The sequence below is a fragment of the Myotis lucifugus genome, unplaced genomic scaffold, assembly GCF_000147115.1.
Source record: "Myotis lucifugus unplaced genomic scaffold, Myoluc2.0 scaffold_60, whole genome shotgun sequence".
Classification (NCBI taxonomy): Eukaryota; Metazoa; Chordata; class Mammalia; order Chiroptera; family Vespertilionidae; genus Myotis; species Myotis lucifugus.
The window spans coordinates 1,650,230-1,671,913 of record NW_005871108.1 but is presented as its reverse complement, the minus strand read 5'-3'; the positions used below and the strand labels follow the sequence as shown (position 1 = coordinate 1,671,913).

Sequence of the window (21,684 nt, the reverse complement as noted above, 5' to 3'; positions counted from 1 at the left end):
CGCCACTGCGGATGTGCTGGCCGTGCCCGTGAAGGTGACCGACAGGTTCGGGATCTGGACCGGGGAGTACAAGTGTGAGATCGAGCTGCGCCAGGGCGAGGGCGGCGTCCGGCACCTGCGGGGGGCCTTCTTTCTGGGGGCCGAGCGGGGCTACAGCTGGTACAAGGGGCAGCCCAAGACGTGCTTTAAATGTGGTTCCCGGACCCACCTGAGCGGCAGCTGCACGCAGGACAGGTGCTTCAGGTGCGGGGAGGAGGGGCACCTGAGCCCTTACTGCCGAAAGGGCATCGTGTGCAACCTCTGTGGCAAGCGGGGGCACGCCTTCGCCCAGTGCCCCAAAGCGGTTCACAATTCCGTGGCACCTCCGCTGCCCGGGGTGGCCGGGCACTGAGCACCCGCCCGCCTGCCTGCCTGCCTGCCTGCCTGCCAGGGTGAAGACAGAGCCAGTTTACCCCTCTTAAGTGCCAAAACCTTTTTTGAAACCATTTTCTATCGTGTTTGAAAGAGATCTTTTTAAACAAGAGATGTCTCTCTCTCTGCCTTCTTAAGCCGAGTGTACTCCATTTCAGCCTTTTCTGAATTGGTGACTCTCATCAGTCGTGACTACCGACAACTGTTAGTGTGCAGTTATGTCGCCAGTCCCTCTGTTGAATTTTGTTTTCGTTTTTTGTAATTGGGGGACAGGGGGTGGTTTGTACTTGTTACTCCCCATGTCTTGTCTTCTCCCCCGAATTTTCACCCTTTGGGCTGCCTTGCTCATCTTGATGTCCTAGCACTTAAGTACAGGGCCCAGCACGTGGTAGACACTGCGCTCCATCAGTGTTTGTTGACTTGAAAACGTTGTTGACTGTGACTTCTGTCAGGATGTCCAGCTTGTGCAGCTCTTTCCCTCCCCCTTATCATTTGCTGCTTCTAATCTGTGTGGTCTGAGAATTTGTGAAACCAGTGTTGTTAGAAGTGTATGTAATCTGAGTCAATAAGCTCTGCATGGTGGCCAAGGGCCTCTCTTATGGCATTAAAATCCATGGACTTTGTGACAGCTCTTTCGGTGGCTTAGAAGAGCCACACAATTATGGAATCTAGAATTGTCCTGTTGGAAAGAACCTAGAAGTTGGTTTACACCAATCCCCTGGTTTTCCAACAGTGAAACAGGCCCAGAGAGGTTAAATGACTGGGTCATAATCACATAGCTGTCTGGTGCCCGAGCCAGCCTAGAGTTCCCTGACCCCAAGGCCAGTGCTCATTCCACTACCTCTCACACTTCACAACATTTTCCTCAACACTTGAGGGCCCGGAAAGCCTGATCTCTCCAGAATAATGTGCCATCTGGGCCAGAAAGCAGAAAAAGAAGATTTCGCAGGGGCTTCTGAATACTTGGGAGACAGAGAAGGGATAAAAGAACATAATCCAGGGTGCACTTGTTCCCTGGGATATCACACCTGGATTACAGTGTGCCTGGTCCTTTGGGGGCCTTTCCCTTCCCCATTCGTTGCCACCATGAGAAATGGGGGTGCTCCCGAGTAAGGAAACCTAGTAAAGGTTTACATTTGCACCTTAGTCTCAATAGTTAGACACCCCAGAGAAGCAGCTCATGGAGTTCATCTGCAAACTCCTGACTCTCAGGAGAAAGGCTGTTTTAACCCAGAATTGTAAGTGAGTTGTTAACTCTAAAATGTACTTGTGAAATAGGCCATGCGAGAGAGCATTGGGTCAACTGTTATCAAGTTAAAGGAGAATAGACAATACACTACTTTGGGTTTTTGTCTTCCCTTTGCATTCAGTTTTGCTATTTCCTTGTGGCTTGGAATGTAAAATCCATTGTTAAAAAAGTTTTGTTCTGAATAAATATTTATCTTTTGTATTGCTAATTCTGCTGCACTATTTCCTTTCAAAGTATTAGATGCATGGGTACACAGACCCTAGTTCAACGTGCTTCCTCCTACACACCACTTGTTTACCCTGCAAATACCGTTCCAGCCCCTGCAGGCCAGCACTTGGCACCTACCCTGTGGAACCACCCTTTGGAGTTGCTCCCTAAACCCAGTGTGCTAATCACTTAACTCAAGTTTGAAGTCCCTAACTCAGCTCCAAAGAATCAGAATCACTGGAGTGAGGGGAAGCATTTTCAGCAAGCACCCCAGGCAGTTCTGGTGAGTGGGCAGTTTTGAGATCACAGTTCCGAATGGTACTAAAGTGAGTGAGAGGGACTCTGTCCTTGAGAAATTACAAACTAGTGGGAAGGACAGGGAAGATGTCAGTTTCGTCATCTTACAGTTGTGAGTGCCAGGAATTGGATGCAAAGTATTCATGGGCTTTTTAAAAAATGCCATCTCGTCTAGCTGTGAGGGAGGAAGAGAGAGTCCAAGGACTCTTGTGCAGAGAGCTGACTCAGACCTCCAAACTGATCTAATCCTGGAGATTCCCTCCCCTAACCCCAGCCCCAAACCTCTGAAGGACTTTTCAGCTCTGAGATGTTATGTTCCTAAGAAAGTTCCCAGTGCATTGATTCTCTGAGTCAGTGCTTTCAGATATTTCCAGAGCTGATCTGGTGTAGTTGGGGCCTGGTTGGCTCTGGGGAACCCTTTTTTTCAGAGCCAGCTCAGCCCCTCTCCTTCCTGTCTCCCAAAGCAAACAGACCCTTCCCTCCTGGATTCCTCCCTCTTGTTCTCTCCCTCCCCCTCATCTTTCTCTTCTCTGCCTTGCATTCTCCTCCCTCCCAGCGCTTGGAGGCCAGTGGGCAGGAGAAAGCCTGCATTCATCATGCTCCCCTCCCCCTTCTTCCTGGCGGGCACTGTGCCAAGGAGCCTCTTAGGAAGGATCTTCCCTCTCCCCGCCCCTCCCTACAACTCTCCTGGAGGGAGCGGAGGAAGAAACTTTCCCTGCCCATCCCCCACAGAATCCGCTCCACGGCCTCCTGCCTCGCGTTCTGGGGACTGAGCCAAGGGCTGGAGCGGAACAAACCTCCCCCAGCTTCCTCTCCCCATCTAGCAGCCCCCAAATTACAATTCCTCACTGTTCATGGGCTCCAGGGGAGTGTGCTGAGATCCCTAGACTGAGGCTGGCGGACTCGCTGCCAGGCCCCGTGCAGGGCGCTGCTCTGCACATACCCATGAACAAGACCGTGCACTTGCAGGAGATACAGATAAGTAACAAGCAATTTTAAAAATAATAAGTGCTTTTAAATACTCGGGGGGAAAAGTACAAAACGTACAGAATTGTGTGAAGTACAAGTTTCCTAGCAGAGATGATGTCGCCTCTAAAACCTGCAGGATGAATAAGAGCCAAGTAAGGAGGGAAGAGATATCCAAGCACAGAAACAGCCTGTGCAGAGACCAGGAACACACAGCATGTTCAGTCTGGAAAGTCAGAGAAGATGTGGTTGGAAAAATGCCAAGAGGAGGTGGCACGTCGCTTGTCAGTGCTGTTTAAGAGGTTTGATTTTGTCTTAACGGCCTGTAGTCTGGCCACCTCCATTCCATTCATTCATTCAACATGTTATGTTAGGCACTAACTCTTTCTAAGCAATGGAATAAAACAAAATAGTCAAGTCCCCTGGGGCTCAAATTCCAGAATCACACAAATAGGTACATTAATTACCAACTATGATAAAGCATTCAAAGAAACATGCAGGGATATCGTGTTTAACAAGGAAAACTGATCTGGTCTTAGGGGCCAGGGATAGCAACCCAGAGGACATGTTTGAACTGAGATTGAAAGGATATATAAGGAGTTCATTGAGAGATGGGGTGAGGGTAAAGGGATGACGGGTATTAGCCTAGGCAAAGGGGATAACAAGTATAACGACCCAATGCAGTAGTTCTCAACCTTCCTAATGCCGCGACCCTTTAATACAGTTCCTCATGTTGTGGTGACCCCCAACCATAAAATTATTTTCGTTGCTACTTCATAACTGTACTTTTGCTACTGTTATGAATCGTAATGTAAATATCTGATATGCAGGATGTATTTTCATTGTTAAAAATTGAACATAATTAAAGCATAGTGATTAATCACAAAAACAATATGTGATTATATATGTGTTTTCCGATGGTCTTAGGCGACCCCTGTGAAAGGGTCGTTCGACCCCTAAAGGGGCCGCGACCCACAGGTTGAGAACCGCTGCTATAATGGGAGGAGCCCTGGCCAAATCCAGAAATCAAGTGGAGTCCAGGTTTAGAAACAGAAACCATTGTAGTTAGTGAAGAAAGTGATGGGCCCTCGGCTGAGGATTAGGAATGACTTCTAGAACACCATAGAAACGGACCTGCCAGGGAAGCTACTACCTCTCTCATCGTCAGAAAGGAACCAGGAGCTCACCACTGCAAAGGCTGAGTTTGAGAACACACCGCTGAACCTGCCACCCAAGGACAGGATGCTAGGATCAGAAACCTACTGGCAGGACAGTGACATGTCAAGTTCTTGAAGCCAGGGACCATAAGCTGGTGTTTCCACAAGCTTACAAGCAAAAATAGCCAAAACTGTGACTTCTGCCTTCCTTCCACCTTCCAAATCTCATGCAAGTATATCTAATTGCTGGAGCCCTACCTGAAGAGAAGTCTGGAAATATGTACCACGGGAAGGCATATAAACAGAGTGGGGATGGATGTTGTTTGCCCACCAACCTTATCCAGCCCAGCCAGTGTGGCTATAATACAGAGGCGGGGAGGGAGATGATGGTAGGAAATAAGGCTGGAGATCTCACACGGGGTCTGGTCAGCCATGTTTAGATTTTTTTTATTTCTTTAAGAAATGAGCCAGCTGAGCTGCATGAGTGAACTCGAGGGAACAAGTTACAGAGGCAAAAGAAGGGCCCTTGGAGCTTAGGAGAAAGAGAGAGGCAAAGAAGTGCTTGCCTGGGGGAAGGGGTTAGGGAAAGGAGAGAGAGAGAAAGAGAGAGAGACCTAAAAATTTGAGTCTAGGAATGATGAGAAGCCATTGAAGGATTTTTAAGCGAGGAGGTGACATGATCAGGGCTGTGTTTTTTAAATACCATTCAGGAGACATTGTAGAGAATGGGTCAGAGGGGAGCCCAAGTAGAAAGATGTCCAGTTTACCCAGATGAGAGATACGGGTAAATTGGACCTGGATGATGCAGATAGAGAAAAGCAGTCAGGGTAAAGATATATTTAGACATTTAAGTCAACAAGGTAGACATGGGCTGGGAAAGGGTAAGTACCATAATTGACTCCCAGGTTTCCTGCTTCTGCAATTGGAAAGATGGTGGGGCCATTTCCTGAGATGTAGAACAAAGGAGAAAATACCAACTTTGGGATGAAAGCCTTGAGTTTGTGTTGAGTTTGAGGTCTCCATAGAGGATGTCTCAGAGAAGGTGCGGAATAGGTGGTTCAATATGCACCGTCTTAAATTCTAAGAAAAGTACTGGGCTTGAGAAATAAACATACATGAGTCTTGTAACAATAGCTTTCACACTCTTTATCTACCCCCCACATTAATATGTACTTTTTACCTTGCAGCCATCAGAGACATGTATGCATGTGTGTGCTTATATATTAAAAAAAAAAACAATATGTAAACAATATATATCAGGGGTGGGAACGTCTGGCCCATGGGCCATATAAGGCTCAAGAAATAATTTGGTCTGGCCCTGCCAAGGTGAGTTAATTAAAGGTTTGACCAAATATAGCCAGCTAATTTTTAAGTTAATAATTTTATATGGCCCGCGAATTAGGTTATAAATCCAAATGGCCCTTGGCAGAAAAAAAGCTCCCCCACCCTTGAGATAGATATATATATATATATATATATATATATATATATATAATACTAACCTTGTGGGTAGTGCGCCCTGATTTTTTTTTTTAAATCCTAACCCCAGGACATGCTTAGAGGAGGAGGAGCAGGGGAGAGAAATATTGATGTGAGAGAAAAGCATTGATCTTGGTTGCCTTACGTACACTTGCCCATTAGGGATCAATCCCTCAACCCAGGCATGTAACCTGACTGGGAATCAAACCAGCAACTTTTCAGTGCAAGAGGTAGGACGATGCTTAACCACCTGAGCCAGTCTGGGTGGGTACCCTGATATTTTTTTTTATTCTATTGCTTCATTGTTTTTTTAAATACTTATATGACCCATTAAATTTATTTTACAATCTCCTAATGGGCCATGAGAGAAAGCAGAGGAGAGGAAAATTACAGCAACTTGGATTGTGCCTTAAGCAACTCTGTGTGAGAGTTCCCCCTGATGGAAAAGGGCATCGTGACAAACTCATAAGGGACAGCCAGGAAGGGAGAAGGAAAACAAAAGTGTACAGACTTCTAAACAGGGAGAGGAGTTACAAGTGGCAGGAATTAACTGTATTGAGTGCTGCAAGAGGTCAAGTAAAACTGACTGAGAAATGTCAAAGAATTGAAGAGTACCCATTGGATGGAGTAATGTAGAGGTTACTGGCGAGGGACTTTTTATTATTATTTTAAAATATATTTTATTGATTTTTTACAGAGAGGAAGGGAGAGGGATAGAGAGTTAGAAACATCGATGAGAGAGAAACATTGATCAGCTGCATCTTGCACACCCCCTACTGGGGATGTGCCCGCGACCAAGGTACATGCCCTTGACCGGAATCGAACCTGGGACCCTTTAGTCCGCAGGCCAAGGCTCTATCTACTGAGCCAAACCGGTTAGGGCAGCGAGGGCCTTTTAGAGTAGAATGATGGGAGCAGGAGACAGACTAAGGAACAACTAATCTTCCTAATTTTAGTCCATTCAACTCCTTTTACAGGAGGCTCCTGGGCTCCTTTGGGACCTCATGCTCAGCCAGAGTGCCGATTACATCTCTTCATGTCAAATGCAGGTATGGCAACCAGAAGAGTTCAGTATGGTGGAATAAGGAGTGGCGTAAGATGAGTGGTGGTCAGATCATACCGAGTTGAAAGTGGTGTTCCAGGCATGTGCAAAGCCAATGGATCCATCCATACAGCACTATTTGCTGGCTTGTCAGTGTAACTAAGAATATTTGGGGAGGACAGGTTTTATAAAATACAGATATATTATAGAGAATGGAAAATTTGCAGCATTTTAAAATAAAATATGCCACTATGGAAGGCAGTATGGAGGTTCCTCAAAAAATTGGAAATGGAACTCCCATTTGACCCTGTGATCCCGCTACTAGGAATATATCCCAAGAAACCAGAAACACCTATCAGAAAGGATATATGTAACCAGATGTTCATAGCAGCACAATTCACCATAGCTAAGATCTGGAAACAGCCTAAGTGCCCATCAGTAGATGAATGGATTAGAAAACTGTGGTACATCTACACGATGGAATACTATGCTGCTGTTAAAAAGAAGGATCTCCTACCATTTGCAACATCATGGATGGAACTGGAGAGCATTATGCTAAGTGAAACAAGCCAGTCAATGAAGGAAAAATACCACATGATCTCACTCATTCATGGATAATAAAGACCATTACAAACTTTTGAACAATAATAGATACAGAGGCAGAGCTGCCTCAAACTGATTGCCAAACTGCAGTGGGAAGGCCAGAGAGAGTTGGGGGGCAGGAGGGAGGGGAGTAAGAGATCAACCGAAGGACTTGTATGCATGCATATAAGCATAACTAATGGACATAAGACACTGGGGAGTAAGGGAGGGTAGGGGTTTGTCAAGGGCGGGGGGGAAAAAAAAGGACACTTATGTAATACCCTTTGTAATACTTTAAGCGAAAAAAAAATAAAATAAAATAAAACATGAAGTAACATCTTTGGAAAGCAATTTGGCACTATCTATCAAATTTTAAAATTCATGTAACCTTTTAATACAGGAGTCATTTATAGCTAAACTTGGACATGTGAACAAAGATGAATGTACCAGGATGTTCACTGAAGAATTACTTTGGGTACCAAAGACTGGAAGCAATCTGATTGTCTAGCAATAGGGAGCTAGTTAGATAGTCTATGGCACTTCCAAATAGTGGTACACTATGCAGCTGTTAAAAGGAACAATTTTATTATGTATTAATATGAAATAATCTCTAAGACATCTTTTTAAAAATATTATTTTACTGATTTCAGAGAGAAAGGGGGAGAGAGAGAGAGAGAGAGAGAGAGAGAGAGAGAGAGAAACATCAGTGATGAGAATCATTGATTGCTTCTTGCATGCCCCCTACTGGGGATCGGGCCTGCAACCCAGGCATGTGCCCTCACCGGGTATTGAACCATGACCTCCTGGTTCATAGGTCGACGCTCAACCACTGACCCATGCTGGCCAGGTGGGCTCTAAGACACATTTTAAAGTGAACAAAGCAAGATATGGTATATTATTATTTACATTTTAATTTTACCTTTCAGTTTTATTGAGGTATACTTGACAAAAATCATAAGATGTAAAGTGTTCAATGTTATTTATACATGTATTACAATTTTAAATGATGGAATATATATATATATATATATATATATATATATATATATGCTTATTTATGTACAAATAACTCTGGAAGGATATTAATGAAATTGGTAATTGTTGTAGCTTCTGAGAAGATCTACATATTTGGGGTTTGGGATGGAAGGAAAACTTATTTTCTATGGTATATCCCTGTGGTTTTTATTTTGCTTTTTAATTTTGTTTTTGTTTTAACTATTTCATATGTTATCTCTGGCCAAAAAAAAATCAGTAACAAAAATCAATGCAAAGCACAACATGACTTCAAAGAAATTCCTGTAGACTCTGCAAAGACAGGAATCCATTTCCTCTATGTTTAAAAATAAGAAACGTTAATAGGAAAGTTTAATACTCTAACTACAGCAACCAACTCTGGTCTCCCTGCTTCCAAGCTTGGTCTCCTTCAATCCAAAAAAATAGTCCTCAAAATGAAATTTGATCACTAACTCCCCAGCTTGAAGACCTTCAAAGACTCTGTGTCCTCCCTGGGGCCCATCAGGCCTGCCTCCTCAGTCTCACCCCCTAACCCTGGCTGGGCTCCTGATAGTCATTCCAGGAATTCACCCTCCCTGACATGTGGTTAACCCTTCCCTTCCCTGATGCTCAATTCTAATGCCACTTCCTAAATGCAGCCTTCCCTAATCTTCTAGACCAGAACCTCCCTCTTACATTCTCCTCTCCTTCCAACAGTTTAGGTTACTGTTAGGGTTAGGGTTTATTTATGCCATGGTTTGATTGATATCTGCCTCTGTCTCTCAATTTTGAGCTGAGAGAGAGAGAGCAAGAATCATGACTTTTTTGCTCTTGGCTGTAGCTCCAGCATTTAGGACTGTGCCTAGCACATAGTGAAAGCCTGATAAATATTTATGGCATGAATGATCTAGAAATTACTTAGCTGAGGTTACAGTCATGACGTGTCTACTTTTCCTTTAAAAAAACAAACACATTTTTAGCCCTGCCCGGTTTGGCTCAGTGGATGGATCATCGGCCTGCAGACTGGAGGGTCCCGGGTTTGATTCCGGGCCGGGGGCACATGCCTAGGTTGTGGGCTCGATCCCCAGTGGAGGTTGTGTAGGAGGCAGCCGATCAATGATTCTCATCATTGATGTTTCTATCTCTCTATCCCTCTCCCTTCCTCTCTAAAATCAATAAAAATATATTTTTAAAAAAACAAAACATTTTTAGTTATTGATTTAAGAGAGAGAAGAAGGGGAGAGAGACATTTATTATTGTTGTCCCACTTATTTTTGCATTCGTTGTTTGATTCTTCTATGTGCCTTGACCAGGGATTGAACCCACAACCTTGGTGTATCAGGAAGATGCTCTGAGCAACTGAGCTACCTGAGTAGGCTACTTGTCCTTTAATAATATCCTTAAGCACAGTCATCACTGACTCTCTACTGAAGAAGGACTTATCCATTCATTTAAAAAAGTTAATTCAGCCCTAACTGGTTTGGCTCAGTGGATAGAGCGTCAGCCTGTGGACTCAAGGGTCCCAGGTTCGATTCCGGTCAAGGGCATGTACCTTGGTTTCGGGCACATCCCCAGTGGGAGTGTGCAGGAGGCAGCTGATCAGTGTTTCTCTCTCATCGATGTTTCTAACTCTCTATTCCTCTCTGTAAAAAATCAATAAAATATATTTTTAAAAAGGTAATTCACTCCTTCAGTCTTCTGGCCTTTGCTCAGGCTTTCTTCAGCCTGGGAGGTCAGGCCCACTCCCAGCCCTTTTTCTCTGAGGGAATATCACTGAAATTTAGCCTGCATGTCCACTGGCACTAAGAGGCACAGAGGTGAGCACCCGGCTCCTGGATTCCGAATGCCTGGGTTCAACACTCCCTTACCCCTAGCAAGAGTAGCCCCTGCCCTGAGTCCCCGGTAACTCTCCTCAGGGCACAGGGAGAGGATTTTGTAGGCACAAGACAGCTGCCTACCGTGAGCCTCATGCCTGGGTCCATCTCAGCTGAGGGCAAGCTGCACCACCTGATGCACACCTTATAGACCTGAGGCTTAGGTCTCAAAGTAGCTGTTTGCAAGATAGCTTGGACATGACATCCCTCACTGATGGGGTTGGGGGTAGCTGGGCTAAGGTTGGATGCAGGATCCAGAGGGTAGCTCTCCTGGGCTTGTTAGGAGCAGAAATAGAATACTGGGGACTAGCTATAATTATGAGAAATATTAATCATGCTCTGTTAACTGTGATTGTTTTGTTCTGATTTAAAAAAGCATATTCTGATCTGGCTGGGATCTGGGAGTTAACTTTGAGATGTGGTCCATTCTCATCCAAGAACTGCCTATTATCATGGAAAGATTAACAACCTTGTTACAGCCCTTTGCAGCCTCCTCTCCCAACCCGCATGGCCTGTAATCTGTAATCATGATACCCATTCTATTCCGTTTGCCTACTTCCCCATGTAATCTTTGTCCTTCTACCTCGTATAAACAGCTGATTTATGGGGGAGTGCAGAGCAGGTTTTCATGAATAACCTGCTGCTCTCCCATACTGCTGGCATTATTGAAATAAACGCTCACCCATGATTCAACCCTGCTTCTGCTTAATTGGCTCAGGCAGTGACAGGCAGCCCGGACCCATTTGTTGTCCGGTTTCAGGCCAACACATTCTGGCCCAGAACTCCAAGGGTCCTGGAATTCTAATTTGAACCTGGCCTTCCAGGTTCTTATGAAGATATTCGTCAAGGAGGAGAATAGAACATATTTCATTTAACACATTGCTGTAGATTGACATATAACTTCTATTTGGAGACATACAGTATATGGGACTCCAGCTGTACTCTTGTCCTGGGCTCCATACAGGCCCCTGTTTGGTTGTGTCATTTCTGAGCCACATAACCTCTCCAGGCCTGTTTTCTTACCAGAGAAATGAGTTTAATGGCAACTGCCTCAACAGGGCTGGTGAAAAAATGAAATGAAACAATTAATTCATGTAAAGGGTTTGGTAGAGGGCCGGGCCCTCAGTCAACTATCATTGTTATTTTTTCCTTCTTGCTCCCTGGCTATCATCTCCCCTGCTTTTCAGTACGACATGACATGCCATCCAAACTGGTCTCTTTTGTAGGATTTCCACACTGCTCCTCCCTCCTAACCTACACCAGTGATAACCTCCCGATTCTCTCCACATAAGTCGAATCCTACCCCTTCTAACATTATGATAATAGCTACTCGTGAGGGCACGTTTACTGTCTCAGGCCTCGTATTAAGAACTTGACATGTATTATCTCCATTCAGTTCTGACACCAACTCCATGAAGTAGGTACTGTTTATTTCTCCCCGAACACAAAGACACCGGGATCCGGAGCGCTGAAGCACCGGCAGCCGGTAAGTGGCAGAGCTAGCGGGAATGTGAACTCGGGGGGTCTGACACTTGAGTCGTCTCCCCGATACCTGGAGTCGCGATCCTGTTTGCCGCCGCCACCCTCCTCGCAGTGCACAGGCGACCCCTCTCCTTCAACCCCTCATCCCAAGGCCGTCATACCCGTCCGCTCTAGGGGTCTGTCTATGGACTTTCCGCCCAAGGGGGCGGGCACTCCGTCTCACGCCACGTTGCCCGCATCCTGGACCCTCCCTCCCTCTCTCCTTTCTTCCTTTTTGTCTTCCTCCCAGTGAGTATTCAATTACTACTCTGTGCCCGGCTTTGTGTTCATTCGCATGAGAAATGTTACCAGCGCAGAGGGCAGTAAAGGGTGGAATTACATGTCATTTTCCTCTTTCTTCTTTACGCCTGCTTGGCTTTTTTTTTTTTTTTTTTTTTTTTTTTTACCAGGGACCGTGCAGGCCAGGTTCCTCGAACCCAGTTCAAATGCTGCTCGGCTAGATGGGTTTGCAGAAGGCCCTGTCCCCTTAACTCCCAGCCCCCACGCATCCTGCACCGGCCCTCAAATCCAGGCGGCCCTGCCCCCTCCGGAAGGGGGAGTTGGGGGCGAACGCCGAAATCTGAGTGGCTCTTTCAAGCCTCCGTTGCCGTAGAAACGGGCTGCACAGGCCTTGGCGGTCCATTACACCATCCTCCAGCGACGCAGCCAATGGCCTGCGAGCTCCATCCCGGGCTCCGAGCTCCATCCCGGGCTCCAAGCTCCATCCCGGGCACCCCCGCCCTCCGGCTGCCGGCAGCCCACCAATGGGCATGTCCCTTAGCTTAGAGCCCGCCCTCGGCCCACGGACATTACCAATGAGCTTCGATCCTGCTTTCCTTCTAGCTTCAAAGTAGCAACAGACTCGATTTTTCAAAAAAAGGAATTCTCCAAATGAGAAGAAACCAGCAGTAACGCCTCTGTCCGTTGTACCTTGAATAATCTTTGGCTGGTATTTTATTTAAGAAGAACAAAACTTCCAATTACACAATATATGTCATTCTCTATTAAAGCAATTTTAGGCAATGAAAAATTAGGCAATCCATATCTGTCCTATGGATTTCTTTCATTATAGGTATTTTCATTTAATTTAAAATAAAGAACTAGTCATCTTGCCTTGTTTGTATTTCAAATACATGCAAATTAAAGATGCTGAGTTGTTGATGCTGAGTTCATGAGACATTGACCTAAGTAACTGGTAGCTGACTTTTACTGGACAATTTAACTCCTAGATTCAGAGCATATTAAAACTGTAGGATAAATGAATATTTCTCTTAATCCATTGAAGAAACTCAATTTTTAAGGTAGGCCATGTAATGGCTTTGATGCTCTAAAGTATAGCTATACTAAATGTCTTTTTTTAAAACCTTGTGCCATTTTTTAAAAAACCTGTATTTTTAGAACAGTTTTAGATTTACAGAAACACTGAAAAGATAATACAAAGTTCCTAGATCTTCCATCCATTCCGTTTTCTCCATTCTTAACATTTTACATTAATTACAATCAGTAAATCAATATTGATGCATTGGTATTAACAAAAGTTCACCGTTTATTCAGATTTCTTTACTTAATGTTCTTTTTCTGCCCCGGGATCCCATCCATATGCCACACTGTGTGGATCTCATGTCTCCGTAGGCTCCTCCTGGCTGTGGCAGCTTCTCAGATAGCCACCTGAGTTAGCCCTGTTGGTGTTGACCTGGATCACTTGGCTAAGGCAGTCTTTGTCAGGTTTCTCCTCCGTTCCTTTCTTTTACCCCTTTTCATGCTGTCCTCCTCGGAAGGAAGTGATGATGCTTAGCCCACACTTCAGATTTGTCTTTTCCTCTGTTTATTTATTCAGTTCTTTATTTATCTCACTATGGAGCATTTATTTCACACCTTAGGTTATAACTCAGTACTAAATTTTGTTGCTCAAATTGTTCCAGCTTTGGCCCCTAGCCAGTTTGGCTTAGTGGATAAAGCATTGGCCTGCGAACTGAAGAGTTCCTGGTTTGATTCCGGCCAAGGGCACATACCCGGGTTGCGGGCTCGATCCCTAGTAAGGAGCGTTCAGGAGGCAGCCAATCAATGATTCTCTCATCATTGATGTTTCTATCTCTCTCTCCTTCTCCTTTCCTCTCTGAAATCAATTTAAAAAAAGAAAAGAAAAAAATTGTTCCAGCTTTGGCCTTGCGAGCTCTTTTACTTGGCTCCTGTGTCCTTTCGACATGCCCCCATCTTTGTATGCTTTTTCTTTTGTTGTTGTTGTTCCTTAATATCCTCTTACTTTCTGGCACTATATGATGATGCCTCAGGCTCATCTTACATATTTCCTGCCCCAGTCCTAGAATCAGCCGTTTCTCAATGGAATTCAGCCCTGATTCCTCCTATTGGAGAATGACATTAGAAACCAAGATCTGAGCACTAAGTGTGCTCATTGTTGGGGTGTTGTTTCTTTGAAACCTTCTCAACTAACAGAACAAAGAAATATATGTATATATACTAATCCATATTTATCACATATCTATAAATATTTCTGTATGTAACCACCTGTATCTATATGAAGGTAAACACGAGTTCATACTTATATTTCCAACTCTCATTCATTGCTACATGAATCATTCTAGCTTCCTTCTCTTGCTTAAATTCTTACTCCAACAGTGAGAAACCTGGCTCCCCCGAACCACCATCTGTTAACTTAATTGTTCAGTTACGGTATACATATAGAGCAGTGTCAGCATTGCTAACCCAAACCCCCGTGGGAAATTTTATCAACTAGAATGTAATACTTCTGGACACTTTCTTATGCTTTTAGTTTTACACACTCTGCTCATTTCTAAGTTACGTAAGTCAGCAGCCTTTCCCCGGTTCCCTCTAGTGAGGTTGCTTCATACCTTTGTAATACAGTTCATTGTTTTGTCACATGCTACGCTCTGTCTTGGGATTCTCCAGATGTCCTAAATGATTTTTTAAATTTTTTCATGCATTAAATTCTCCGGGTTTTAACAAATGCATAATGCCCTCTACCCACCATTACAGTATCATACAGAAGAGTTTCACTGCTCTGTGCCTCACCCATTCAACCCTCTCCCTACCAAACTCCATCCACCACAGATCTTTTTACTGTCTCTATAATTTTGCCTTTTTGTTCTCTTTTTTTTTTTAAGTAGAAGACACACACAGAGTATTTTTGTTGTTGCTCTTGTTATAGCTACCGCTCACTACACCTTTACCACGTCCCATGTCCTGACTTATTATGCTCTTTCAATTTTGCAGATGAGGAAACTGAGGCAAATGAGATAAAGAAACTCCCTAAAGACTTATAACACTGAACAAAGTCTGACTTAACATTCTGGTTGCGTTGATTGTTTAAAGCCCTGCCTATTATTTCCATTCTTGACTTCTGAGAATTATGAGAATCTGCTATAATTTAGTCAATAAGGTGAGATGACTTCCTACTTTACCCAGGCAGTCTCAGTTTATTTCTGTTGTTCCAGCATAATTACTAACAGTGTCCGTTCCTATGATAAATTAGATAGTCAGCCCCAAAGAGAAAAGTCTAATGAATATCAGAGTCAGATTATATACTCCAGGAGATGTAGACATGTACCGATGGGGTGTGATTTCAGAATCACCAGATGGGACCCACCATCCAGATAAAATTCTCTCTCCCATCTAGTCACCTTCCCCTTCCTTCTCCCAATCTGATTCTGCACCAGTTCCACCAGTCGTGCTGATGCTGCTAAAATGACTCTGATGCTGTCTTCCTCTCACTGTGAATGTGCCCCCAGTTCTGGTCTCTCCTCTCTGCCTCACGCTTCTCTGAGTCTCAAACTGTACCTCATGGATTGGCAACCCAGCATTCCCATTCCGTCAGGGTTTCTGAGACTTTGAGACTTCACAAAGAAGTTAAAAATAATCCTCTTCCGCCCCTGCAAAAAGAACATGTTTTAAAGTTTGGGAATGGACAAAAGGATTGCCAACTTTTTATTTTGCCAGGTAAAGACCAGAAAAACCTCCATCTTCTATATTAATACTGTCTATTAGAAATATAATGCAAACCATAGGTGCAATTTTAAATTTTCCGGAAGCCATGTTTAAAAAGGTAAAAAAGTAAGAAAACAAGTGAAATTAATTTTAACATATTTTATTCAACTCAATATGTCCAAATAGTATTATCTCAACATATAATGAACAGGAAAAATATTAATGTGATATTAACATTTTATGCTGCCTTTGAAAGTGGTGAGAATTTTGTACAACACATTTCAATTTGCATTAGCCATATTTAAGTGCTCGAGAACCTCATGTACAGTTCTATACCATTATTCGATAAAGAGCCCCATAGTACACACACACACGTACACATAATCTCTGAATTTTTTTAAAATATATTTTTTTTATTGATTTTTTTACAGAGAGGAAGGGAGAGGGATAGAGAGTTAGAAACATCGATCAGCCGCCTCCTGCACACCCCCCTACTGGGAATGTGCCCGCAACCAAGGTACATGCCCTTGACTGGAATCAAACCTGGGACCCTTCAGTCTGCAGGCCGACGCTCTATCCACTGAGCCAAACCAGTTAGGGCCATAATCTCTGAATTTTTAAAGATATTTAGATGAATCATGAATCAAAAATTACTTATCTTGTTCTTATTGTTCTGGTTCTTTATTATGAATGTCCTTAAGGACCATGCCAGTTTGCAGACTGATGCCTGGAGCTAGACAGTTGGGGTGGGTGAATGGTACCTGAGTGGCTCCTTCCTCCCTTCATTGAACAGATATTCAGAGTCTATATTGTGCCAAACTCTGCTGAGTATTGGGGATACAATGGTGAGAGTGGAAATCAGGAGGGTCCTCGGATTTCATGGAGCTTCAGCTCTGCCATGGCATACCAAGTGGGGCTGTGTCTGCAGAGAATTTAAAACAATAAAAAAAACTGAGAGTCAATCTGCATTTATTTTGTTAATCCTCACCCAAAAATATTTTTTCCACGGACTTTTATAGAAAGTGGAGGGGGGGGAGAGAGAGAGAGAGAGAGAGAGAGAGAGAGAGAGAGAGATCCATGTGTCCCTGATACATGAATTGGCTGCCTCCCACACTTGCCCCGGCGGGGGTTGGGGGGGGGGTGTCGAACTTGCAACCCAGATAGATGCCCTTGACTAGCAATCAAACCCAAGACTCTTCAGTGAACTGGCCTATGCTCCAACCATGAGCATACTGGCCAGGGCTAATCTGCATTTTATTATCACCAAGTGCCCATAATTCTAAACCATGTCAGTGACAAAATTCCCCTCCCTGAAGATCAAGTTGTTGGCCTACCTTGAGTCTAAATAATATATTTATAAGCTTTAAATCAGGACATTTTAATTACTTATACACTACTATACATTATATTCTACAAGGAAGATAATTCAGAGCACTGCTTAACTCAGCTCCTACCACATGCCAAGTCAGACAGAACTACACGAATTGGTTTTGAGACTAAGTCTAGAACAGTCTGGAATTGTTAAAGCTCTTTTCCTGACCACTTGTGTCTCCAGACCCTTTGGTACAACATGTGTCTCTGTTTAAACAATAGATTCCAAATAAACAATGATAGCACAGTGATTATGAAGCTGAAGAACCAGAACTTGAGTTGCTTCAATTCTCTCATTTCATGCAACCACTTAAAGCTTTTGCACTGAAAATTTAAAACAGTAAAACATGCCCTAGCCAGTTTGGCTCAGTGGATAGAGCATTGGCTTGTGGATTCCGGGTTCGATTCCGGTCAAGGGCACATGCCTGGGTTGTGGGCTTGATCCCCAGTGGGGGGTGTACAGGAGACAGCCGATAACTGATTCTCTCTCATCATTGATGTTTCCATCTCTCTTTCCCTCTCCCTTCCTCTCTAAAATCAATAAAAATATATTTAAAAAATAAAACAGTAAAACAAAACAAACTGCAAAGTGTGGTAACTGCAAATTTTATTATTTAGTAAAATTTTAAGATATAAATAATATATTTAATATTGAAATTAAGTCTTATTTTTAAAGTATTTTCTTGCTTGTTTTAAAATGTCTTTTTAATTTTTATTTTTTTAAGAGAGAGAGAAGAAGGGAGAGGGAGAGAGAGAAACATCAGAAACATCAATCAATTGGCTGCTTCCTGCATGCCCTGCACTGGGGATTAGAGTCCACAAACCCGGTCATGTGCCCTGTCAAACCGTGGACCTCTTGGAGCCTGGGTTCAACCAACTGATTAATGTAATGTCATTATTGCAACAAACTGCTATATAGATATGCTTTTATTTTTTCAAAGAAATATATTAATGGAACAGAATATTATTGATTCAACATTCTTTTCCTCTTTTGTATTATACTATTTATTTTTACTGATGATTACATACAGAAAGTTCAATAAAAGAATATTTTCACTGTCTGCATTTCTTTTCTCAAGATTATTATTAGTATTATTCATTGCATTTCATTACTATTATTGAAAATAATGTTACTTAGAGGAGGTGAGTGTTTAAAAATGATCTGTTCCGAGTGACAAATAAGCTAGGTAGGCCACTCATGCACTGAAGAAAAGGAACAGGGAATTAGGAGAGCTCTGAGGAGGCAGACAGAGGTGGAGATGCTGCAAAGGGTGGGAGAAGGGGTTGCACAGCACCTGTGTGGGGACTCAGTGGGCCTCACTGAATGGAAGCCGGCTCAAGACAGAGAAAGTGGGGGAGCAGACCTCAGGCCAAGCTTACCCTGGTGGACCAGGTAAGTCTGTTGTTTATCTTGAGAGTAATGGGGACACTATTGAAGGGTGTTAGGAAGGCAAGAGACATAATCAAATCTGTGACTACAAGTCCTATCACTCTGGCTGCAGGGAGGAGACCTGGTAGGTTCAGGGACGAGAAAGGAGGCTGGGCAGGTGCCCAGATGAGAGATGATGGTGGCAAGAACCTCATCATCTATCTACTACAGTCTGGATTGAACAGCTCAGAGGTGAGCCCAGCCTTGAACTCCTGTGGCCTGTAAGGTTTAGACTCTGGGCACCCATTTGAAAGGATTTGGGGTAATCTGTGTGTAAGGACAACCACAGTTCAGTGGCAGACTGCAGTTTGGGGTTTTCTTTCCCAAAATTGTACTTGCTTCTCTGGGCTTCCATAGGAGTTTGAGTGCACTCATCATAGAACACTGACTTTGATCCATTCAATAAATGGGTATTGAGCACCTACTGTGTGCCAGGGAATCTCCTAGGGATAAAGCAGTAACCAAAGACAAACATCTCTACTTCCTGGAGCTGACATTCTGGTGTAGAGGAGAAGTCGAAAAACAAGTAAACAAGTAACATAATTGCAGATGTGGTAGATGTTATGAAGAAGAGAGGAAGGGTGACGAAAGGGAAGAAAGCAACCAAAACAAAGACACTTGATAATACCAAACTTGGGACAGGATGTGGATGAACAGGGTTTCTTGTATGTTGTTGGTGGAAAAGTAAATTGATACAACTTGGAAGTTTGGCATTACCTTGTAAAAGTTAGCAATCATATGTCTTCAGATGTGCAACCGTACTTTCCATGATATACGTGGGAGAACTTCCTGTCCTTGAGCACCAGGATTGTTAACAGTAACACTCTTCATAAGAGCAAAAATCTGGCAATAATTCAAATGTCTGTGGGCAGGAGAATGGATAGGAAAATTGTGTATATCCCACAGGAGGAAAATGAATGTACCCCACACAGGTGTGATAATGTAGATGAATTTTAGCACTATAATAATGAGCGTGAAAGTAAATACCAGAATATTGCATAGAGCATACTTTGGTAAAGCTAGAGAATATATTTGTAAGAAAAACATTTTAAAAAGTAAGAAGAGAAAGGAGACCACATAGAGAGTGGTCAGGGCAGGTCTCTCTGGACAGTCCTATTTAAACTGAGGCTACAATGAGATGGTCCAGCCATGTGAGGATAGGAGTGAAAATTTTTGTGGGCAGAGGAGACAGTGTGTACAAAGGCCATACAGTGGGCCCAAGCCTTCTGTCTTTGAGGAACATCCAGGAGGCCAGTACGCTTATAAACTATAATAATAATAATAATAATAATAATAATAATAATAGCAGCAGCAGCAACAGGATCAGAGTAAGACATTTGAGCAGCCCTGCGCATTTAAAAGATGGCTGTATCCATCATGTCATTTAAAAATAAAATTAATATTAAATGGAAAAAGTGGAAAAGTGTTAGAAAAAAATTGAAAGCTTTTCTTTTCCCCATGACCACTCTTTGATACCTTTATTTGGGGTCAGGCAGGAATATGTTTGTGTTTACATCCATTATCCCACTTAATTTGTAAAACAACCTTATGAGAAACTGCTTTTTCCCCATTTTAAGATCAGCAAAGGAGGTACCAAGATATGACTACAGTAATTCTGACTCCATTGAGCACTGAACCGGCCAGGCTGCCGTTGTGAATGTTCAAACTCGGGAATAGCATGACTTCATCGTCGTCCAGTAAGTCGGCGAAGGAAGCATTTGCTAAGAGCAGGCCCTGCTCCTTTGGAGTGTCCTGTGCCTTTAAGAGTCACCCCCTCCCGCCCGCGATGCTCCAATTTCCCTCCAGGGCACCCAGAGCATCACCCCGCCCCCCGCTTCGGCGTAGCAACCCCTCCTCCACGCCCCACACCCTCGGGCTGGGCTCTCAGCCCCAACCCGCCGAGTGGAGGGTGAGGTCTGCAGCCAGAGACAAGTTCCCTCCGCCCGGACGGTGCCCACCCACTGCGCCCCAGCAGAATGCCATTTTAGAGCCCCTAATTCCCACCCCTTCCAGCAACCGATTCCGAGGGGCTGGGCCTCAACGCCTTCTCTCCTCGCCCAGGTGCGGGTCGCCGTGAAGGTGACCTCCCCCGGGGTGAGCACACACCCCGCAGTGCCCGCGCGGGCTCACACGTGGTGAGCGGGGAGCGCGCAGCCCCTCCCCGCCACGCGCCTCGAGCGTGCGTCCCCGACACGCCCCTCGGCCTGGCGCCGCCCCTGTGCACGCGCTCGCCACTCCGGACCTCGGAGGTGCGTCGCGCCCTTATCCCGCAGCACAAGGGCTGCGGTGTGTGCTGCGACCCGGTGACGGGGCACCCACACATCCTCGAACCTCGCCCGAGGACTGTGAAAAGCGGAAAGTCCGCCTGCTCGGGATTTGGCTGGTAGGCGAGGTGCCCGGGCCCTTGTGCGCTGAGCAGGAAAAAGCTGGCACCGCGAGCCTAGGTTTCGAGCCCTAGTCCACACATCCTCAGTGTTTCGTACATTGAAGAAGCGTGATATTCCCCCTTTTCTCAGGATCTACTGGCACTTCGCACAAGATAAGAAATATGAAAGGGCTCATTGGGTCCAAAAGCATTCGTTGAGCCCGAGCGGCTGGACCCTGTCTGTACTGGCAGGGACTACATCTATGGCACGATGAGTCTGTCCCCTTAAGGAGCTTTTCTGAGCCTGGCTCCCCAACATTCTGTCCTGGGATGGTCCGAAGACACACCCCGAAAGAGGAGAGGGCGGAGGTCCCACCTGGCAGCAGGTGTCCTCGAATAAACTAAAATTTCAAAGGCATGGCGGGGCGGGGGTACCAGCTTTCGGAGCCAGAGGGGAAGCATGATCGGCGCCCCCCCTCCACCCGCCCCAGCCCCCAATCTAAGAAAAGAAACCGATCTCATCCGACACCCCCAATCCCAGACGCGAGACCGCCCCGCCCCGCCCCGCACTGGCAGCCAGCGATTGGGAGATGCAAATACCGGGTTCTCTGCCCAGCAACGGGTGACGCGCCGCCCGAGCGCGAGGCGTGGCCCGGCCGCAGCCCAAAGCGGGCAACTTCGGTGTTTACACGGGGCGGGCCCCGCGCGCGCCGCAGCTGTCCCGAAGACGGCGAGGGGGGAGGTGCGTTGCCCCGCTGGCGGGGCCGCCCGGGGAGAA

General features: G+C 44.8%; 1 protein-coding gene across 1 annotated transcript; it reads left to right on the top strand.

Annotated features, from left to right (window-relative positions):
- Nucleotide 1: 1 nt before the first annotated feature.
- Nucleotides 2–1,868, top strand: ZCCHC3 (zinc finger CCHC-type containing 3; the record flags this gene model as incomplete). Its single annotated transcript, XM_006089551.2, has 1 exon — nucleotides 2–1,868. A coding segment is annotated over one exon (390 nt), but the record flags the coding sequence as incomplete, so codon positions are not given.
- Nucleotides 1,869–21,684: the final 19,816 nt, after the last annotated feature.